This window comes from Dipodomys ordii, unplaced genomic scaffold (genome assembly GCF_000151885.1).
Source record: "Dipodomys ordii isolate 6190 unplaced genomic scaffold, Dord_2.0 Scaffold97, whole genome shotgun sequence".
Lineage (NCBI taxonomy): Eukaryota > Metazoa > Chordata > Mammalia > Rodentia > Heteromyidae > Dipodomys > Dipodomys ordii.
Window position 1 is genome coordinate 3997850 of NW_012267313.1, and position 21793 is coordinate 4019642.

The window sequence follows — 21793 nt, forward strand, 5'->3', positions numbered from 1 at the left end:
TATTTTCCTCAGATAGGTTTTTACTCTTCTTGTTATTATTATTTTATTATTATTTTTATTTTTATAAGTTGTTCATTATTAAATAAATTCCCCCTTTGCTATTAATATACTGAAGTTTTATTGTCCTTAACAACATTCTAATTAGCTCTTATTTGTGTATGAAGGTCTCTTGATTTTCATATTTTAATTTAATAGCCTATTATTTTACTGATAGTTTATGTAGTAGATCTTAGTGCTACATTGATTTTCTCTTGAATTTTTCCAGATAATATAATACAATCTATAAACAGAAAGGATTTTATTTCTATTCTAATTCTTACAACTTTTTTGTTATTATTCTGGTATGATTGAATTGACTCCAGTATATTGTTTAATGGCTATTAGTTATTGCCTGGTTCTTTGTCCTTTGTCTTTCTGAGAATGTCGTTAGTACTCTTCACAGATAAAACAGTTCTAGATAAATGAGTGCTCTCTTTCTCTCTATCTCTGTTGTGCTTTATACTAACATCACAGAAGGCCATTTATTTGGGGTCTTTCTTATTCAAGAATGGTTTTCAAATTAAGTTGAAGAACATTTTAACATCAGTGAAGGGGACAAATTTACAATTTGCAAGCATAGCATTAGATTACCTATCATGGAACAATTCTTTTTACTTATTTTTTTATTTTATTTTTTGTCTGTCATGGGGCCTGAACTCTGGGCCTGGGCGCTGTCCCTCAGCTCTTCAGATCAAGGCTAGTGCTCTACCATTTGATCCACAGCACCACTTTTGGCTTTTTCTGCTTATGTGGTGCTGAGGAATCGAACCCAGGGCCTCATGCATGCAAGACAAGCATTCTACCACTGAGCCACCTTCCCAGCCCCGAACAATTCTTATATTTATAGAATAAATACTATGTGACCATGATGTTTTATTTTTATCATGAACTTTAGATTCTTTTTGCTAATTTAGATTTTGATTTTATATTCATCAATGAGAGTGACCTGGTTTATTGCTCTTTGATTCTTGTTTCATTTAAAAATCTATGTTATGGTTTTTCTTCTTCTCTATAGTCAGAAACAACTTAAGTAGCATTGGGAGCACATGATCTCTCAAAGTTTAGGAGAAGTTCCTTGGAACTTGGGATTCAGTCCTTTAAAAATAACATTATTTTTAGTCTAGAAAACAAGAAACCTTTGTGTGGTTTTATAAAGTGGAATGTTGCTGATCTATGACAATTCTACCCTTCTTAGAGCAAAGCTGTCTAACCTCTAGGTGTAGTTCACCAATAATCTTCCCAAGAAAAGAGTCCTTCTGTCTTGTGTCTGTTTGTTTGTGCTTCAGTTGCATGAGTTACATAGAAAACCCCATCCCTTACACTTCTCTCCAGGGGAAAAAACTGCTTTTGAGTTCTTATGGAAATTCCTAGAGATAGAATGAGACATAGCCCTGTCACCTGTGGGTCACAGCACAGGACCCAGTCTATTGAAAGCATTTCCTCCCAAAAGTGTTTGTAGGGGTGAATTTCCCCAGTTTAAGTGAAGAGCTCCAAATCCAGGACTGTGTTGTATCTTTGAGCTCTTCACACACACACACACACACACACACACACACACACATACACACACACTTGTTCACCCTAGTTGAGGGAAATGCATGATGTAGGTGTAAAGAGTGCAAACTTTTCACTGCATCTTACACAACAGCATGCTGGATTTTGAGCAAACAACTGAATTGTCCTCATACCTGGGCTTTCTTCCCAGTTCTTGTGCCATTTCCCCAGATAGCTAATTAATTAAATGGCCTTTGGCCATGACTCTCCTTTGAGTCAGCTTTTCTCTCACTTAAATGGCAGAGATGGGGAGCTCAGACGAGCGCATTTGCTGAGCACATTGTGTACCTTCCATAAAATTTGTGGAGTCTTTGCGTTATCTTCAGATGAAGGTCACTTTTGCTTTTACTATTAATTTGTGAGTGTGTTTGCAATTTTTGTGCTGATGTATTGGCTCTATGCAAAGACTTAACCTGTAAACTGCAGGGTGTACCAGGAAAATTCAGATTTTTACCAGTTCACCAGTTTGAACTATTGGTCTATTGGTTTAATGTTCTTAAGATGATGATGATTCTACACAGAAAGCTCTGGGGTTTTAAAATAGAACCATTGAAACCATTAGATAGTTCTGCTGCAAGGAGTGTGCATATGTGTGTGTTTTGTGTGTTGTATAAGCCCAGACCAAAGATAGACCCTATATTCTTTGTGTAAGCTACTTAAAGGAGAGGATATTATCCTTTAATTTTTTATCCTATCAGCCAAAGTTGTTATTTCTCATCCCATTCCAAAGTTATGTATAAATTATGACTAGTTTGAAAAAATCTTAAAAGATAGATGGAGAAAGGAAATATGGGTGAATGTAGTCACCATATTCAATGTATATATGTGTATATGTATATATACGAAGATGCATATATTCAATATATATATATATATCATACTTACAAACTGGCATGTTGAACTGAAACCCCCTTTTACAATCATTTAAAGATAATAAAAATAAATAAATGTAAAAATGAGCTTCTTACATAATTATTTTTCCTGAAAGGATGCTTTTCTTGACCTAGAAAATATTTCTTAGCTGCCGGACATCTTCCACATTTCTTCCTGGTGCTGAGTGACGGCAGAGAACAGGACAGACTTGAGGAAATCCACATCGTGTTGATAGTTTATCAAATTAGTGTAGCATTAACTTGTACTCATGACTTAATTTTTAAGGAAAAAAAAATCTGATTTTTCCAGTGTCATCCACTTAAGCCCGGTTGTTTTACAGGCCCAAACTCTGTGTGAATTTACACAGCTGCTTTCAGGCTCTGAGTATTTCCTTGTGTTAGGCTCTCTGACTTTTTTTTTTAAGGAGTATTTTTACACTGAAGTAAAACACAAGTATTAACTTTAGCCTGGGGGGGGGGGGGAAGAAAGAAACTGAACACCCTACAGCTGAGTATGCTTCAATGCTTTCTTTTTAAAATCTTGCCCATCCTTTAGAAGTTGCAGAAGTTAAAAAAAAAGCCACCCCCCAAAAACAAAACAAAAGACAGAGGACAAACTACCAACATTTCAGAAACAGAGAGCAGGTGCTTAGAGACACTGCTAAGAAACCCTGTCCATGCGTTTCATGATTCTTTCCTGAGCCCAACACCTCTACGGTGCCACTCTTACCACGAGGTGCAGAAACTACAGTCGCACGTCTTCTGAAAGGAATCCAGCCCAAAGCGAAAGCAAAATGTTTCCTTTCAAACACACTCATTTGCACTAGTGCTAGGTGGAGAGACAGGCCATGTCAAGAAAGAAATTCTCTTTACCTTGCTTGGAGCCACTGTGATTCGGAGGGCCATGTACACGCCCTACGTCGAGGAAGTGTTGAAAGCCTCCCTGATTCTCTGGATGACATCTAGAATAAGAGACAGTTGTCACCAGGAGCTTTTCAATTACTCCTGGAGACGAAGTGTGAGACGCAGTCGAGCAGGATGATTGGATTACACGAAACGAGACAGGAGCCATCTGTGCGCCACGCGTAAGCCTCTGACTGCCAAAATGAACATCCCTATTAGGCGACTGAGTTCCATCTTGTTTGTAGTTTGGTCAGATTTTGAAAGATGAGCTGAGTGGTTTAAAATAGTGCCACAAATAGGCACAGTATGAGCGACTACAGCCTCTTACTTCATCTACAAACATGACTTTTCAGTTAGGAGGCTTTAAGATGTCCCCAATAGATGTGATTGTTGGTCATGCTGGATCCTTGCTGGTCCCCTCTGTTTTATTTGCCAAGGCCACATATTGCTAGAAAAAGAAATCACTAGTATCTGTCAGGCTATAGCAAAAATAGAATATTCTGCCTTTCTTTTGGGAAGCTCCTGTGCTCTAAAATAATGGCCAATATGATCACTGGAAACCTTGCATAATGTGCCAGGAGGCAAGAAAGGAACTCTCTGAGCTCCAGAGCCAAATCTTCCATTCATCACCCATCATCCCCTCATCATTTGATTGGCACCAACTTTAGCTGGGATTGAATCATGTTCTGCAATCCTTTTCCCTTTATCATACTACCTTAAACCTCATGAAGGGCAGACCCTTGCATTGAGCAATGTAAAAGCACAGGTCTGATAAAGGTAGAGTGTGGTCTTGGCCAGCCCAGGACAGAATATTTTTCATCTAAGTGTGTTACCATATTAATTAATGCATATTAATAACCATTAATAACACTATTGATGCTCTTAATATGCTTCAGACACTTCCTCCAGGAAGTGTTTGACAGTTCCCTGATTCTATTGTGCTGTTACAAATAAACACTGTCTGTCTACCAATAACACTATAACATTGTGGGCCCTCAGTATGTTTTGATTGACTATCCTGTTCTCATGCCTTGCCTTGTAGATACATCAACTGGCCATCATATTCCCTAAAGAGGCAGGTGAAACTACAGAAGCCAGAGCCCAGGGCATAGCAGAGACTTGCCTTAACCTGCTCTGCTTCCAACATACACAAAATATGGTGTGCACACTCAGACTCCATCTGAATTACTGAGTAAAATAGACACCACTAAAAAGCATATACTTTATACTGCACCTTGGAAACCACCACTAATTTATTCTACTGGACAACATTTTAAGAAGTGCCGATTTTACTGATTCTCTCTAACCTCTTTATCTCTTTGGGACCTCCCATCTGTTGCTCACTGCTTTTCTGAAATTAAAAATACTCAGGGCTGGGAATGTGGCTCAGTGGTAGAGTGCTTGCTTAGCATGCATAAAGCCCTGGGTTCGATTCCTCAGTACCACATAAAGAGAAAATGCAGGAAGTGAGTCTGTGGCTCAAGTGGTAGAGTGCTAGCCTTGAGCAAAAAAGAAGCTCAGGGACAGTGCCTACACTCTGAGTTCTAACCCCAGGATTGACAAAAACAAAACAAAAAACAAAACAAAACAACTCTGGATAACACCAAATCATTAAAAAATATTTTAGGTGGGCAGAACTAACAAAGTTGGGGTAACTCTTTTCCTGTCCCCATTCTAATGTAATCTCCTTTAGTTAAGCCTATGTTAAAGAGAAGTTACACATACACACATAAGTACTGTTTTGGTTTTTTTTTTGTCTGTCATGGGGCCTGAACTCTGGGCCTGGACACTGTCCCTCAGCTCTTCAGCTCAAGGCTAGCACGTTACCACTTGAGCCACAGCACCACTTCCAGCTTTTTCTGCTTATGTGGTGTTGAGGAATTGAACCCAGGGCCTCATGCATGCAAGGCAAGCACTCTACCACTGAGCCACCTTCCCAGCTCCCACATAAGTACTTTTGGTCTCACTCTTCCCGATTTCTTTCTTTCTTTCTTGTTTTCTTTTGTGCTACTACTAGGACTTGAACTCAGGGGCTGGGTATTCTGCCTTAGCTTTTTTCACTAAAGGCTCCACCACTTGAATACTCTACCACTTGAGTGCTCTATCACTTAGGCTACAGCTCTGTATCTGGCATTTTGCTAATTAATTGGAGATGTCAGTCTAATTGACCTTCCTACCCTAACTGGCTTCAAATCATAATCCTCAGATCTCAGCTTACTGAGTAGTTAGGATTACAGGCATGAGATTTCTTGAGAAATAAATTGTGTCCTGAAACAGACACAATAAGGGACCATGTCTTAAATAGTAATGGCAAAGCATCATGAAATTATTGGCATGGATAACTATTATCTAATAAACTTTATTAGATAGTAGTTTTCATTCCATGCCCTCCCCCTATAAATTTAAGCCAGAACTATTAATTGCCAGTTTGGACACTTAGTATCTCATTTAACAGACTTTTAAGTCAGTTGACCATTGTCTGAATCACTGCAAACCATGGAGAAACATTAAAAAGACAGAGTAAAGAGGTGACAAGTGTCACATTGTAGCCACTTGCAATAATATTGGAAAGAAATTATAAATTAGAGAAAATTTAATACAGTGATCACAGATCAAAAATGAATATTGATGATAAGGTAGAGCCCTGAATCAAAGAATGTGAGTCAGATTTACAATGAGAAAGTAATACAGGATGCTGTGAAGTGAGAAGAAGCATTAGAGATAAGAAAAAAAAAACAAGTTAAAAGCCAGTGACAACAAGCCAATGAGCTTCCGCGGTTGAAACTGAGGAAGGAAAGGAAAGAAGAGATAGCATGTTGATTGGCAGAGGTCCCCAGGGACAAGTGGGAGCATTGTATCTTGGTTTAAAATAGCACAGCACTATTCTTGAGGAGTTTGGTGAAAGATAAAAATCAATAGATGAGAAAAAACTATTTTAACAGCAATAAATTAAAAAAAACTACAGGAAGGATTATCTGTTGGCTTATTGGAGGGTTGGGGTTTGATTTTGCAACTGAGAAGCAAGAAAAAGGATTATATTTTTAACAACACTTTTGTTAAAAAGCCAGCAGACATCATGATGAGGACTGGAAAAGAAGGCAAAGTAATATGTATTAGGAGGATAAAGAACACTAGGGCTTGAACTGTAGACCTTGCAGTTGCTAGTCAGGTTCTCTTACCACAGAGCCACATCCCCAGGCCAATGTTTTTGCTGGTTATTTGTTAAATAAAGCCTAGCTTCCTTCCCCAGGTATATAACTGGCACTATTTGCCTATGTTAAGCTTCCTAGCATGGTTAGGACAATAGGCATGTGTTAACCAATCCAGTTTTCTATTGAGAAGGGGTCTCACAGACTTTTTTTTGGGGGGGGGATCCAGTTGTGGGGCCTGAACTCTGGGCCTGGGCGCTGTCCCTCAGCTCTTCAGCTCAAGGCTAGCACTTTACCACTGTGAGTCACAGCGCCACTTCCGGCTTTTTTCTTTTTTGCTTATGTGGTGCTGAGGAATCGAACCCAGGGCCTCAGACATGCAAGGCAAGCGCTCCACCACTGAGCCACCTTCCCAGCCCTCACAGACTTTTTGGCCTGGTTTGGCCTTGAACCACAATCTCCCAGGCTCAGCGTTCCCAGTAGCTAGAAGTACAGGTATAACTCACCAGTACCAGGAGACTTCAAGATGCTTGATGTCAACAAATTAAAGTGAGCATCATACTACTGGCACGAATGGCAAAGGACTGATAATAGAAAATGTGAAGTAAACTATTGGATTCAAATATGAAATTTCAGGGCAGGTTCATACTTCAGTGGGCATCAGACTCACATGGAGGCCTTCTTAAAACACAGACCAAAGGCTGTCAGCCCCAAAGCTTTTGCTTCAATAGATCCAAGGTGGCTAGGGCCCAAGTTAGATCCCATGGGTAACTAACATTGGGGAAGATGAGAGTGAGAATCTGTGACAAATGACATAAATATAGGACTTACCCATCCTCAGGTCATTACTGAAGCTCTCTTGTGAAAATTGCCAAGCGACAATACAATCATTTTCATAGTTCCTCACATCCATCTAGTTCCTTAATTATACTGCTAGCATTAAAATGTGATAAATGTTCAGTCTCTGGCAGGTGGAATAGTGGGACTGAAAGTTTATGAAATGAAAACATTCTGAAAACAAAGAGGGAGTATATAAGGGAAGAGCAGAGCCTAGCTTTTGAAGGAAGCCACAAGAAAAGAGATTCTGGAGGGAATTGCAATTAAGCATTTTGTGGGTGTGGGGAAAAAAGACCGCTAGGTAATTGTCAACTGATTCTAGAAATTTCCTCTCACTCTCTGTGAAGAAGCAGGGGGAAAAAAGGTGGAAAGTTAAAAAGAGAAGTTAATAAGTCTACTTTGTATTTTAATTATTGTCAAGTACCCAGGTGCTTAAGTGAAGAGTTTCATGTACATATAAATTACTTCGGTGCCCTAGTATATTTGTAGAAATCTAAATGAGATGTTGTTCCATTTAAAATTTAAATAATTCCCTTGAGAAAATGCCAAGCAGATTGCTTCGTCTAAAAGCCAATGCATAAACATGTATTTGTTATTTACGTGTTAATGCGCTCAGTATCTTGATGAATATTTTTAAAGATATAACCTGAAATCCTCTGTAATATGATTTACTGACCCCCAAATTCCTGTTTCAAAAACCTAAACAAACAACACTGTGCCCAATATAGAATACATGATTTACCCAAAGTCTTTTTCTCCTTTCAGAAACAATGGTTACAAAACGCAATATTCTATTGTTACAAAAGAGTTCTGATGTGCCTCAGCTTGCACTTTTCACCAAATTCAACCCCATGGAGGCAACTTCTTGTAAAGGTGACTCAGTTGGAAGTTCGCCTGGGACTCCAAAATGCTAGAGACGATTAGGGGATGAACTTGGCTTTGTTCCAGAGTCTCATGCTGATTGGCTCAGCTTGGGCTTTGGCAAAGCAGTTTCTGGCAGAGACATGCGGTCTTTTCACATTCTCTATATTCTGATTGGGACTTACTTCTTACACTCAGAATTTAAAGTTAAAATGAGAGAGAAGAAAAATGATCTTTAATATTTTGAAAATGCACAACTTCCATTCAGTGCCAGAAGAAGGGGAAAAAATGACCCCCATATAGATTTGTATGTGTGTATGTGTCTGTGTGTGCTAAAAAAAATGCTCCTAGAATTTCTTGGACATAAAATTGTTTTTTGCAAACAACAATATGATGAGTTAAGAGTGAATGAATCAGAAACATACGGATTAAATTTTCCCTGAAATGTGCATGGATTTGGACGCCATGCAGAAAAGTGCACTTGGCAAGATGCAATGGGGATTTTGCTGAACCAAAAATATTTGAGAAATTGTCTGAGGTACCTTGATAGACACAAAACAGTACCAAATTCTTTCATGTTTATAAACAGCACTGCAATTAGCAAACAAGGATTAAGAGTCACCTAATTTAAATGTAATAAAGACACAGAATCTTGCTTGTACAGCAGCTCAAGAACTTCAAAGATAAGCACTAGTCTTGTATTGCAAAGGGATCAGCTAAGGACATTTAAGAGTAGATTGAGGCTGGGCACTGGTGGCTTGAGCCTGTAATCCTAGCTACTAAGGGGGCTGAGATCTGAGTTTCAAGGTTTCAAAGTCAGTCAGACAAATCAAAAGATTCATCTTCCATTAACCATCAAAAAGCCAGTAGTGGAGTGGTTGAAGTGATGAGCTCTAGTCTTCGATGAAAAAGCCAAGCCATGAGGCCATGAGTTCACACACACACACACACACACACACACACACACACACACACACACACACACACACACGAGAGACAGAACAGACTAGGGCCAGATACCGGTGGCTTAAGCCCATAATCATAGCTACTCAGCAGGCTGAGATCTGAGTATCCCGGCTCAAAGCCAGCCCAGGCAGGGAAGTCCATAAGACTCTTATCTCCAATAAACCACTCACAAAACTAGAAGTGGTTATGTGCCTCAAGTGGTAGAGCACTAGCCTTGAACTGATGAGCTGAGGGATAGTGGTCAGGCCCAGAGTTCAAGCCCCATGACAGATAACAGCAACAACCAAAAGAACAGACTAGGAACCCCAGTGCCTTCACACAGCAGAAATCCAGTCCATGCAAGGAAAGGGTGTGGAATTATTTTCATGGCCATTTTTGCCTTTAACATAAATGAAAGTAAAATATATAACAATAACTAAAATAGTTGTTTTAAGAAAAACACACAGTGATGCTTATCTGTATGCATTATTAGATTTTGTTCTGTTCTGTTTCAGAACACACCATGTCACTAAGGTTAATGCCCTTGGGGAAAGACTGGACCAGAGCCAGAAACTTTTGGTACTTCTAGGCACAAGTGACACAGGGCCAGACTTGCATACCAATTTGTGCTTGAACAGGTAGAAATGAGCTCTAGGCAGGTTGCTCTGTAAGTATCCACAAGTCATTCAAAAAATGGTAACTGAGAAAAATGTATGCTTTCTTTTTTTTTTAAAGCAAAACTTCTGTTCATTTCACTGAATTTTTTGCTTGTTTTGTTTTTGTGATGGCTAGAATCAAACCCATGGACTTGATCACACTAAGCAAGCACTGTACCACTGAGTCACATCCTTAGCACAAAAGAAAATCAGACTTGTTTTTTATATAGAATTTTATTCAGTAACTATATTATGTAGTAGCTAATGACATTGCTAAAGACAGACTTTTTTTTTTTTCAGCTCTTCAGCTCAAGGCTAACGCTCTACCACTTGAGCCACAGCACCACTTCCGGCTTTTTTCTTTTTGCTTATGTGGTGCTGAGGAATCGAACCCAGGGCCTCTGGCATGCAAAGCATGCACTCTACCACTGAGCCACCTTCCCAGCCCCTATAATTTTTTTGGGGGGGGTCCAGTCGTGGGGTCTGAACTCTGGGCCTGGGTGCTCTCCCTCAGCTCTTCAGCTCAAGGCTAGCGCTCTACCACTTGAGCCACAGCGCCACTTCTGGCTTTTTTCTTTTTGCTTATGTGGTGCTGAGGAATCAAACCCAGGGCCTCAGGCATGCAAGGCAAGCACTCTACCACTGAGCCACCTTCCCAGCCCCAAGACAGACTTTTTCTAAGCAGCCACTGTTTAGTGTTTAGTTAAATACATATTTTAAAAAACCAGAAATATATAGTCACATGTTCACAGGGATCTTTGTCATATTTAATTCATGAGCCTCAAATTTAAATTTGTTCCATGGGCATAAGAAGAAGGCCTCAATTTACCCAACATTTGCTCTTGACCTTAGGGGAATGAATTTACCCAGACTGAAATTTATCTCAGTTGACCCAGGGGAAGTGAGTTCACTCACATCTTTTGCCTGGCAGATGGGATGTACCTATGCAAAAGAAAGATTCATGTAAGCATAAGACCTATTATAAAAATTCTTTACTCTTTTATAGCAAGCTAGCAACAGGAAAGTTTTAAAGTGGTACATTATTAAATTATGCATTATTACTTGGGCAAGTTAAATTAACTTCATGTATAACTGAAATACCTGATTCTCAGTTCCTCTGACTTCTTGACTCAAGTATCATAACGTAGTATGCAGAAAGGGGAGCATGGAAAGAGGAAACTGCAATGAAACAGTGAGTGGATTTACTCAGAAAGTGGTAAGAGACCCAAGATATAAACTTGGAATTTTTTATTAATGAAGTTTTCTATTGTGAAAATACTGTACAAAGGGGTTACAGTTATATGAGCAAGGTAGTGAGTACATTTCTTTTTTTGGGTGGGGGGTCCGGTAGTGGGGCCTGAACTCTGGGCCTGGGTGCTGCCCTCAGCTCTTCAGCTCAAGGCTAGTGCTCTACCACTTGAGCCACAGCGCCACTTAGAGCTTTTTCAAAACCAGGGCCTCATGCATGCAGAGCAAGCACTCTACCACTGAGCTACCTTCCCAGCCCAATGAGTACATTTCTTATCCAGCATTATTTCCTCTTCCTTTGTTTTTACCTTACCATCCCTTCCCTCCCACCTCCTCAGCTACACCTCCTACCCCCTACTCCCCACCCCTCACCCCTGCCTAAATTGTAAAGTTTGTTTTTCGGCATAGCATCTTGTACATCTCATTGTTGCAACGGGTCAATCTGTTTCCCTATTTAAACAACTTTGACTGGTCTTTTATTAAGGGAAAATACCAATATCAAACATTAACATGTTTGCAAGGAAAAACACAAGTGACCATCCATGTCCCTCTTTAGACAAAAAAAAAAGAAGAAGATTTGTTTCTCTCTGTATTGCTCTACTACTTGCTAAGACCCTTTGACAGTCTGCTTTTCCCTTTTTCCACATAGAACATGGAGAGGACCTGAGTCACTTCATAAAGCACAGTCACTGTAAAGCCCAGTAGGCTATTTTTCAACATGTCCAAGATTTCTATTTTATACCTTTTAAGGAGTGTTAATATCGTATCCCAATTTGTTTCCTCAATTTAACTTCTAAGTTTGATCTCAATAATTATTTTTTCTTTCCAGGGCCTGCTTGTCAAAATAAGTGCAATTTTTAATCTCTTTATCCCATCTACCGCATTGTCCTGATGGAGATGGACAGCAGTAGTATGGAGGTGTGGTGGCCACATGAATGACTGTCAGGCCTCCCTCAGCAAGATGATCACTTCTTATTGATGAGTTCACAGGATGAACAAGTCACACTTGGGCCTCACTCAGACTCCCTGTTCCCTCCTCCAGGAGGACTTTCTGATTCTATTTGCCCCTCATCTTGTCTCCTTTCCTTAATCTTTCTACCAGTGTCTTATCACCTCCTGAATATTACCATCACAGCTCTCATCATCATCTGTGCTGTCTGTTTACTTCCCTTGCAACCTGCTAGATTATAGGTCCTCTGAAGGCAAGCACACATCTGACGGTGTGTGTGTGTGTGTGTGTGTGTGTGTGTGTGTGTGTGTGTGTGTGTGTTCTGGCCCTGGGTCCTGGGCGCTGTCTATGAGCTTTCTTACTAGTGCTCATGAACTTTCCTGCCTGAGCTGGCTTCAAACTTCCATCTTTAGATCACAGCCTCACGCATAGCTAGGATTTCAGGAGTAAGCCACCAGCACCCAGCTACATTCATTTTTACAACCCAAGAACATAGCAAAGTACCAAGGACATAGTAGTCACTTAGTAAATATTTTTAAAAACTTGAATAGATACATCACAGGTTACCTGAAAATGTACACAGTCCTTTAGAAGAATGTAATATCTACAACCTTTATCAACATCTGACTCGATGGAAACACAACTGGTATCAGGAATGCAGAAGTTTACATGTAACAGGGTGATTTCTAGACCAAAAATTTATTTTTAAATGTACTCTTTTTCTAACCTTTAAAGACCAACTTTCAATGATACACCCAACTTACAAAGCATTTTAATTTTCTTCTATTTTCTTCTATGCCTTTTTTTTAGGTCCTGGGACTTGAACTCAGCCCTGGGCTCTGTCCCTGAACCTCTCTGTGCTCAAGGCTGGCACTCTACCACTGGAGCCACAGTGCCACTTCCAGCTTTTTCTGTTTGTGTGATACTAAGGAATCAAACCCAGGGCTTCATGCATGCTAGGCAAGCGCTCTACCACTAAGCCAATAAGCCAGTTTTCTTCTATTCTTTAATGCTGGATACACTGTTCATTGCTTTAGATTTAAATAGTTGCAGCTAAACAGTGTTGATTTCAATAGGTCATAATATCCTTCAGTAATTTTCAACATTAAACAATGTTTTCATTTCTCCAATGTTTACTGCTTTGTAGAACAAGGCAAAGCGCTGGGAAGTTGGCTTAGTAGTAGAGTGCTTGCCTAGCATTCATGAAGCCCTGGGTTTAATTCCTTAGTACCACATAAACAGAAAAGGCCAGAAGTGGTACTGTGGCTCAAGTGGTATTGTGGCTCCAGTGGTAGAGTGCTAGCCTTGAATAAAGAAGCTCAGAGACAGTGCTCAGGTCCTGAGTTCAAGCCCAAGGACTGGCAAAGGAAAAAAAATACAACAAGGAAAGGACAACAAAGATGTCAATGATTGTTTAAACAATGTTGTTACAAGCCATGGAGGTGACAGTACTCAAAAAGCTGAGGTTTGGCTGGAAACTCCAGAACCTGCAATCCATCAAGTCCCTACAATTTCTCCAGCAGTTGGTACCTGTACCAACTCTTCTCACAATTACACACCCCAGCCCACCATCCCTTGGCCAGCACCATCTCTTTTATGCCACTGGGCTAGCCTCCTATCAACTGGTACCTTTGCTCCCACAAAATGCCTATCTCCTAACAGAGTTTGATTTTTTTCATACAAAACTCTAACAGGGCTGGTCTGCCTCTGCGCCCCATTTCTTCCACTATTCTTCTCTGTTTTCCTGCTGTTATCCTTCACTCTTATCCACTTGTTGCCTTTACACTCCGCCCCTTCGCTGCCCGTGACTGTTTCCTCTTCCTGATCCCTTTATATTTTGGATCTCAGTCCATCTGTCCTCTAAAACAGCCACCCAAGAGTTCAAGCATATCACCCTATTTTTTTCCTTACATAGACATTATTGCTCCTAAGTAATTTTCTTCTTTCTGTCCTATAGTCATATTTCTCCCAAGAATGAAGCTCTTTGAAATCAGGGCCTTGTGTCTCTTGGGGTAAGCTGAAACTCTCATTTAATGAGTATTTTTCTTGGATTTTTCCTTACCCAAACCAAAAAGTTGATTACCTCCTTAACAGGAAAATCATGTCAAGAAGATGGCAAATGCTAATAAACTCCCTTTGTAAAAATCATTTTTTAATCCCCTGAATACACAAGCTAATTGGGCAGATCTAATGCATGTGAAGTAATTTAAAAAGCTCTTTTTATATACAAGGGGCTAACAGGACTGGAAACATGGGGTTTAATATGGGAAAACATTTAGCCCAGTACATGACACATTAGTTGCCAAACTTTGTTCATTAGATTACACATTCATCACTCATTAGCCACTAATCCTTTTACTCACACGTTCTCTAGGTTTCCAAATCCAGGGAATATCTATAGACATTGATTCTATAACACACACACACACACACACACACACACACACACACACACACACACACACACAGCATGTCTTCAGAGACGGATTTAAAAAAATCCACAAAGCAGTTAAAGGCTAGAAAATCTAAGCCTGGAATGGGCTTTTTTGCAGTCCTTGCAACATTAAACAGTAATAAAGACAACAAGGAACTTAAATGGCCCAGCACTGAATGCGTACAACATAGGAATTTGGCTAAGAAGAAAAATCAGATAGAAGCTCGCTGAAGGATTAAGTGTGTGCTTGATCTTAGAATTTCAACTTTCAAAATTCTTAAAAGTGAGTATTAATTCTATACATTTGTTAAATGCATACACTTAAATATTAATCTAGCTACTATGGTTGTATAACAAAGTATCTCCAAGATTGATGGCATAAAATAGCAATGAAGTATGCTCATAAATTCTAGGTCTGGAAATAAAGGAATTACACTGGTGAGCTCTTACATAGGGTCCTTCTACAGCTGCAGTCAGATTTTTGACTAATATGACTGGTTTTTTGGGGGGGTCCGGTTGTGGGGCCTGAATTCTGGGCCTAGGTGCTGTCCCTCAGCTCCTCAGCTCAAGGCTAGCACTCTACCACTTGAGCCACAGCGCCACTGCCAGATTTTTTTTCTGCTTATGTGGTGCTGAGGAATCGAACCCAGGGCCTCAGGCATGCAAGGCACGCGCTCTACCACTGAGCCACCTTCCCAGCCCTAATACGACTGTTCTGAAGGCTGAACACTGCCAGTGTCAGTGGATGTCCTGTCACTACCACCACACTAGTTCACAGGTGTGGAAAGTTGATCAGGTGCCTCAGTTTCCCTCCATATTGATCTATGCAACAGGCTGCTGATAGTGCTCATAGATGGTAGCTTCTTCTAGTAGGACAGAAGAAATGCAAAAGCTTCATACTATTGAGAATCACAGTTACTTGGTGACTTGGGGCCAACCCTTGCCTAATTTATGGACTGAGACTGAATTCCCATGGGTATGGATCATGGGAATGGAAGCTAGCTAATATATCCTAAAGATTAGCACTAACCTTTGGGTATATAATGAATATACAAAATGCCTATGGATCAAAAAAGGACTTTGTTTTGCATGATTAAGAAAAATAAATTAATGGAAGCAGCTAATAATCTAGCAGCTAATAATCTACAAATGCATGATTGTAGCATATACAAAAGAGAATGCAAAATTGTTTTAGTCATAGAAGATTTCAAATAGCTTTGTAGACAGGATCGTCCAGTTATTTCAGACAAATTCATTAAATAAATGCTATAGACACGGGATCATCTGTGAAAAGATATGATTACTGTCCTTCTTTTTCCAAAAGCAACATGATCTAATAAAGGTATTGACCAAGAAATTATGGGATGATGGAATGATTATGGGCATAGATTTATGCCTTTAAAATGATTCCCAAATAATTTTGGAGCATTGGGACCTATTTCCTGACAGTTTTCCAGTATTTCCAGTATGAACCCACAGGCAGCCTGGGGAGTGAAGGGAGACTTAAACATGATTTGAATAGGTTTAAATCATATGTTAAAACACATATATGTTGCACACACGTGCACAGCTCCCATGCATGTACACATTCCAATAAGGCAGGGTGGGCAGTCGATTGTGCAACTGAATTTAGGTCTCCAAGTTATCTGAAAAATAAAGTCCAGATGACTCTAAAACAAGTTGGTGGTACGAAGGAGAAAACAGGTGTTTTTTGGTTATTGGAGGGTTGTTTTGTGTGTGTGTGTGTGTGTGTGTGTGTGTGTGTGTGTGTGTGTGTTTTACCAAAATTAGACCCACTCAAAGCCTCCAGAATCTAAGTTTAGAAGAAACAAAAATTTCCAAGTCATTCTGGGTTTTGCTTTGCCTAGCACTAGGGAGTGCACTATTCCAGTAATTTAAATGAAGCACCCAGAGGAAGAGAAAGAAAGCAGCAGTTCACAGAAAGAACTTGGGCAAGTTCCTCGAAAATAAACAGGGAAGGTAGGACCACATGGTGGTTGCTTGTGTTTCCCATGAATCAGTAGAAAGATTCAATTACTCTTTAAGGTATGAGCAGTTCTACAGGGGTATGAGTAGGAGATGTTTGGCAAAGTTCTTTCAAGTTTACCAAACCCAAAATATTTGAAAACTACCTGGAAGCAAATGAGCCCAAACTACTCCTAGAATTATGAGATACCATGTTATGGAAGTGAATGTATTCATGATTTATGAAAAGAACCATTCAATATCATTTCCAATAGCCATAATGCAGACAGGTGTTGCATAAATAAGCCTAAGAGATTAATAGTTCTTTCTTTTTTCCAGCCTGGAATTCTTGTGAAATCCAGTCATAATGTCTGGAGTCTAGCAGCAGCACAGCCTAACAGGTGAATATGTACAAATTTATATAGACAGTTTTGTGCCAACACAGGATTGTTATGTTTTCATGTAACAACATTTTTAGATAATTTGAGGTTTCATATAAAAACTCCATGAATGAGGTTTGATATATTGATGAAAACAGACTGGTTTGGACAGCTTTCTGTGATATGAATAAATTTAGTTTTTCCATCCTGGGTTAAATGCTGACTGATCTTTCATAGGAAGTGAAACCTAATGGCACAAAACTGAGCCCATGCCAAATTGAAGCTACTCAGATGAGCAAAGTTCTTTCCAATAAAGGTTTCCCCAGTCCTTTTCTAAAACATGAAATATTTAGTACTGTAGATGAGATGAAAACTTCACAATCACTAAGTTGTAAAATGAGTATTTGTTTTATCAGAAGCCTTTTCCTCTATCAATTGCAAAGTCTCACATTTTCCACTACTTTCTGCTCTCTTTCTTTGAAGAGAACATGTATTATGTAAGACTTTCCAAAATGTCTGATGACATACACCCCTCCTTGTCGAGGTTTATGTAAATAAACATTCACCAGCCTAGTCGGCCCTAGAACCTGTTCAAATTCAGCAAAAATTAAATTAAATTGAGAAGAATTCCTCCCATTGTCAGTTATTCCAATTTTTTCTTTGAGTAAATGAATCACTTAGCTGACAGTGATGAGAAATGAGTTGTTTTTATATCTCATGGTTGAATCAGCCACATTTACAAATACCTTTTTTCTACTTTAGAAGCCCATCATTCCATCTTTGATTCTTATTTCAGACTTGCTTTTAGCACACAAAGAAAGAGTTACTTGCATTAATAATACTGTTAAATTCAATTAGCATTATAAATATACTTCAAGTTTCAGGAAAGCTTGAAATTTGTGCCTTAGCTTTTCATGATTATTTTGAATCACATCAGTCACTTTGTTAACTAAAGATCTATCTAATGTTGAAATCTAATCTAGTGTTGAAATTTGGCACTTATTGGTTTAGGTTGGTCCACATCCAAGAGTGATTAGTTAGTGATCAGAGAGAGGCAAAAAAAATCCTCACACAACACCATTTAACCTAAAGATGTCCTTCATCTCTTCTCACAGGGCCATTGGGCTAACCAGCAAAACATTGGTACAAAAAGAATTTTTATTAATATAAATGAATTTTTATTAGTACCCAAAATGTAATACTACATCTTAAATAACTTCAGTTCCCAAGTGGCAAGAATAAAATGAAAGCAAGCTATAAACATAAACGCAGATGTGGCCCTGGACAAGTTAGAGTAATTTATTGGGGAATAACCCTGCACATAAACAGGAAATAAGGTAGAACAATCCAAGACTTGAAAAGACTCCATCATTTGAGTTAATGAAAAAGTGTTCAGTAATAAAGTGCATGTGAAAGCCTCTAAATTGGAGATACCAGGCTAAGGCAGGAAGATTGAGAGTTCAAAACCAGCCTGAGTGCTAGTGAGAATTTATCTCAGAAAAAAACAAAAATGAAACCAAACCAAACAAAAACAAAAACTCCAAATAATGTAGAGAAACCCAAGCAATATGAAATTTTAACATCAAACACTCTGATGAGGATAGCAGCTCATCAATTTGAAGTGTTTTCTAAATATGCAAAGTGGTGGGAAGATTTAAGTTAAAGGAGCATTTCTACCCACAATTTTTGACAGTGAAACATTTCTGAATTTTGTGCAGTAATAAGATCTTAACTTAAATATTTTCTTCCTAATACCTTGTATAATTTGAACCATCAAACTTTGTCCAAACTAAATGTAAGAATTGCATTTGAAATTCATATATTGACAGTCAAAGATGAAAAGGAATATGTATGCAGCACTGAAACAAACCAGTTAGTGAGACATAAATTGCCAAATCCATTATGCGTGGATATAGCAAAACAAAAATAGAAAATATGTTCTTTGTTCTCGAGATAATCCATCCATACATAAAATTTACAGTTTAAGCCAACAACTGAGTAAGAAAGGGAAAGAAGTGGGCCTTATTGTGAAGACATTGCAAAGTGGTCATTGGAGAGTTTGTTTTTCAAGGACACACACTGTCTACAGTTCATTGTATTATCTCATTCTAACCACGCCAAACCAAGAAAAAGCCACACCTCCCCCAACCATCTTGTTTAGTTTTCTCACACAAAATTTTTTATTGTGAAAATACCATACAGAGGGGTTACAATTACATGGGTAAAGTAATGAGTACATTTCTTATCAAGCATTGTTGCCTCCTCCTTGGTTTCCCCTTCCCATCCCTTCCTATATCCTCCCCACACTCTCCCCTCACCCTGCTCCTGCCCCCACACCCCCTTGGCCAAAGTTATTTGACATAACATCTCGTACATCTTTTTTCCCTTCCCCTCCACAAATTATACCAACATCAAATATAGTGAAAACAGGGGTTATACCATGGGGGAGGGACATATAAGAAACAAAGAAATCATCTTATAAATATGTTAGAAACAATCACAAAAAAGAAAAAAACATTTGAGACCTTATCTTGGGGTTCATTTTGCCTAACATCAACTTATCTGACCATTTCTGCTTGTCTCAGACATATACTAGTTATTGCAAATAAAGGAAGCCATGGGACCTATGTTTCTTTGGGCTTGGCTTAGTTCGCTTAATATAATTTTTCCAAGTCTTTCCATTTCCTAACAAATGGGGCAATGTCATTCTTTCTGATGGAGACATAGAATTCCATTGTGTATATATACCACAATCTCTTGATCCATTCATCAACTGAGGGGCAACTAGGTTGGTTCCATATCTTAGCTATGGTAAATAATGCTGCAATAAACATAGTTGTACTGGTAGCTTTAGTATGGTCTTGTTTGTGATCATTTGGGTAAATGCCCAAAAGGCTCACACACATTTTAACTGGGTTTTATTATTACTGAAATGCTCATATGGAGACTGTTTCTGAAAGTGCCACTTATTATCTCTCAATGCCCCTTGAACTGAGAAATGCCCTCTTCTACAAAGAATTTTCATGGTGTATTTTTCTCTAAAGGAAATAAGATCAATGTTTTTTTCTTTTGCTTTATCTACTTGGAAATTGATTCTAAGTTGTTCGCCAAATGTCACAGCTCATTGACTCTTAGGATACAGTTACACGAATATACATAATATACATGTATATTTCTGTGTTCACTTTAGTATTCCTAAATCTCAATCTTCTCTATTTATTTTCTGTATGTGATTTGAAATTCTTTGTGGAAAAGGGTCATGGTTGGATAACTAGTTAGCTTGATGTGATTGACAGATCTGGGGGACACAGAAGGAATCTGTAGTTCGAGGTTAAGAAACCAAGCCTATTGGGAGGGAACAGGTTATTAAAATTAATATTTTATGTGGGTGATAAAAATATATACATTCATTAATAAAAATGCAGACAAGTTATAAATAGAAAAGAAAACCCCCCACCATCCAGAGACACCTGCTGGCAATATTTCAGTGTAAAATTCCCCAGTATTTTGTTACCACACAGACACAACATCTTCAGCCCCACCCCCACCCCGTACTGATCATTTGATGTGTTCAGGCCCTGATGGAGGCAGTTCACATTCATTACTGCATTTATCCTCAGATCCACCCACTGGTAAGGGGCTACCTGTTTCCTGGTGTTTATTGTGTTGAACTATAAGTTAGTCTTTCTCAGGAATTACATTGTTTGCGTTCTCTACTGAATCTACCATATTTCAGTTAATACATTTATATACACTTGGATACCACCCCCAAAGTATTTACTTATCTATTTATAAATTAACTCTAGGTTTCACATATGAGAAAAAAAACATGCATCCTTTGTCTCTCTGGGCTTGACTTAACATGATTTCCTCTGATTCTCTCTGTTTCTTTGCAAATGATGCAGTATCATTCTTTGTAATGGATGAGTAAAATTCCATTGTCTATATGTACACCACAAAGTCTTTTGTTTTTTGTCAGTCATGGGGCTTGAACTCAGGGCCTGCTCATTGTCCCTGAGCAGTTTCACTCAAGGCTAGCACTCCACCACTTTGAGCCACCTCACTACTTCCGGTTTATGAGTGGTTAATTGGAGATAAGAATCTCACAGATGCCCCACAAAAAATAAAATACCTAGGAATTAACCAAAGAAGTGAAGGACCTCTATGATGAAAACTTTAAAATCTTGAAAAAGGATATTAAAACAGAACTTAGAAAGTGGCAAAACCTCCCATGTTCCTGGATTGGAAGGATCAACATCGTGAAAATGGCAATACTTCCCAAGGAATTCTACAAATTCAATGCGATACCTATCAATATTCCAACCTCATTCTTCAAGGAAATAGAAGAGGCCATCCAAAAATTTATATGGAGCAATAAAAGACCCCAAATAGCAAAAAAGCCTTAACAGAAAGAACAGTGCTGGAGGAATATCAATACCAAATTTCAAACTCTACAACAAAGCCATAGTAATCAAAACAGCTTAGTACTGGCACAAAAACAGACCTCAGGACCAATGGAATAGAATTGAAAACCCAGAAATGAACTTACAGACTTATAGCCATCTAATCTTCGATAAGGGACCTAAAAAAATAGAATGGAAGAAAGACAGCCTCTTCAGTAGATGGTGCTGGCAAAATTGGTTAATCACTTGTAGAAAACTAAAGCTAGATCCTTATATGTCACCCTGCACCAAAATCAACTCCAAATGGATCAAAGACCTCAGAGTCAAAGCAGACACCCTGAAAACTTTACAGGACGGAATAAGAGAAACCCTAGGTCTCCTTGGCACAAGCTGAAATTTTCTTAATAGAGACCCAGAAACACAACAAATCAAAGAAAGGTTGGACAAATGGGATTGCATAAAATTGCAGAGCTTCTGCATGGCAAAGGACATAGCTAACAAAATCAATAGAAAGCCCACAGATTGGGAGAAGATCTTCACTAGCCATATAACAGACAAGGGTCTCATATCTAAAATATACCTGGAACTCAAAAAATTA

The 21793-nt window shown here is 38.8% G+C and overlaps 1 protein-coding gene and 1 pseudogene across 1 annotated transcript in view; one reads left to right on the forward strand and one right to left on the reverse strand.

The window, feature by feature from the left end:
• Positions 1 to 3371, reverse strand: part of Tmem244 (transmembrane protein 244) — a 47814-nt gene extending 44443 nt beyond the window's left edge. The window contains exon 1 of the mRNA XM_013026779.1: positions 3339 to 3371. Within this exon, the coding sequence (XP_012882233.1) occupies positions 3339 to 3371 (33 nt within the window). The remainder of the gene's footprint in view (positions 1 to 3338) is intronic.
• Positions 3372 to 3503: 132 nt separating this feature from the next.
• LOC105993506 overlaps positions 3504 to 21793 on the forward strand; it is a 20440-nt pseudogene continuing 2150 nt past the window's right edge.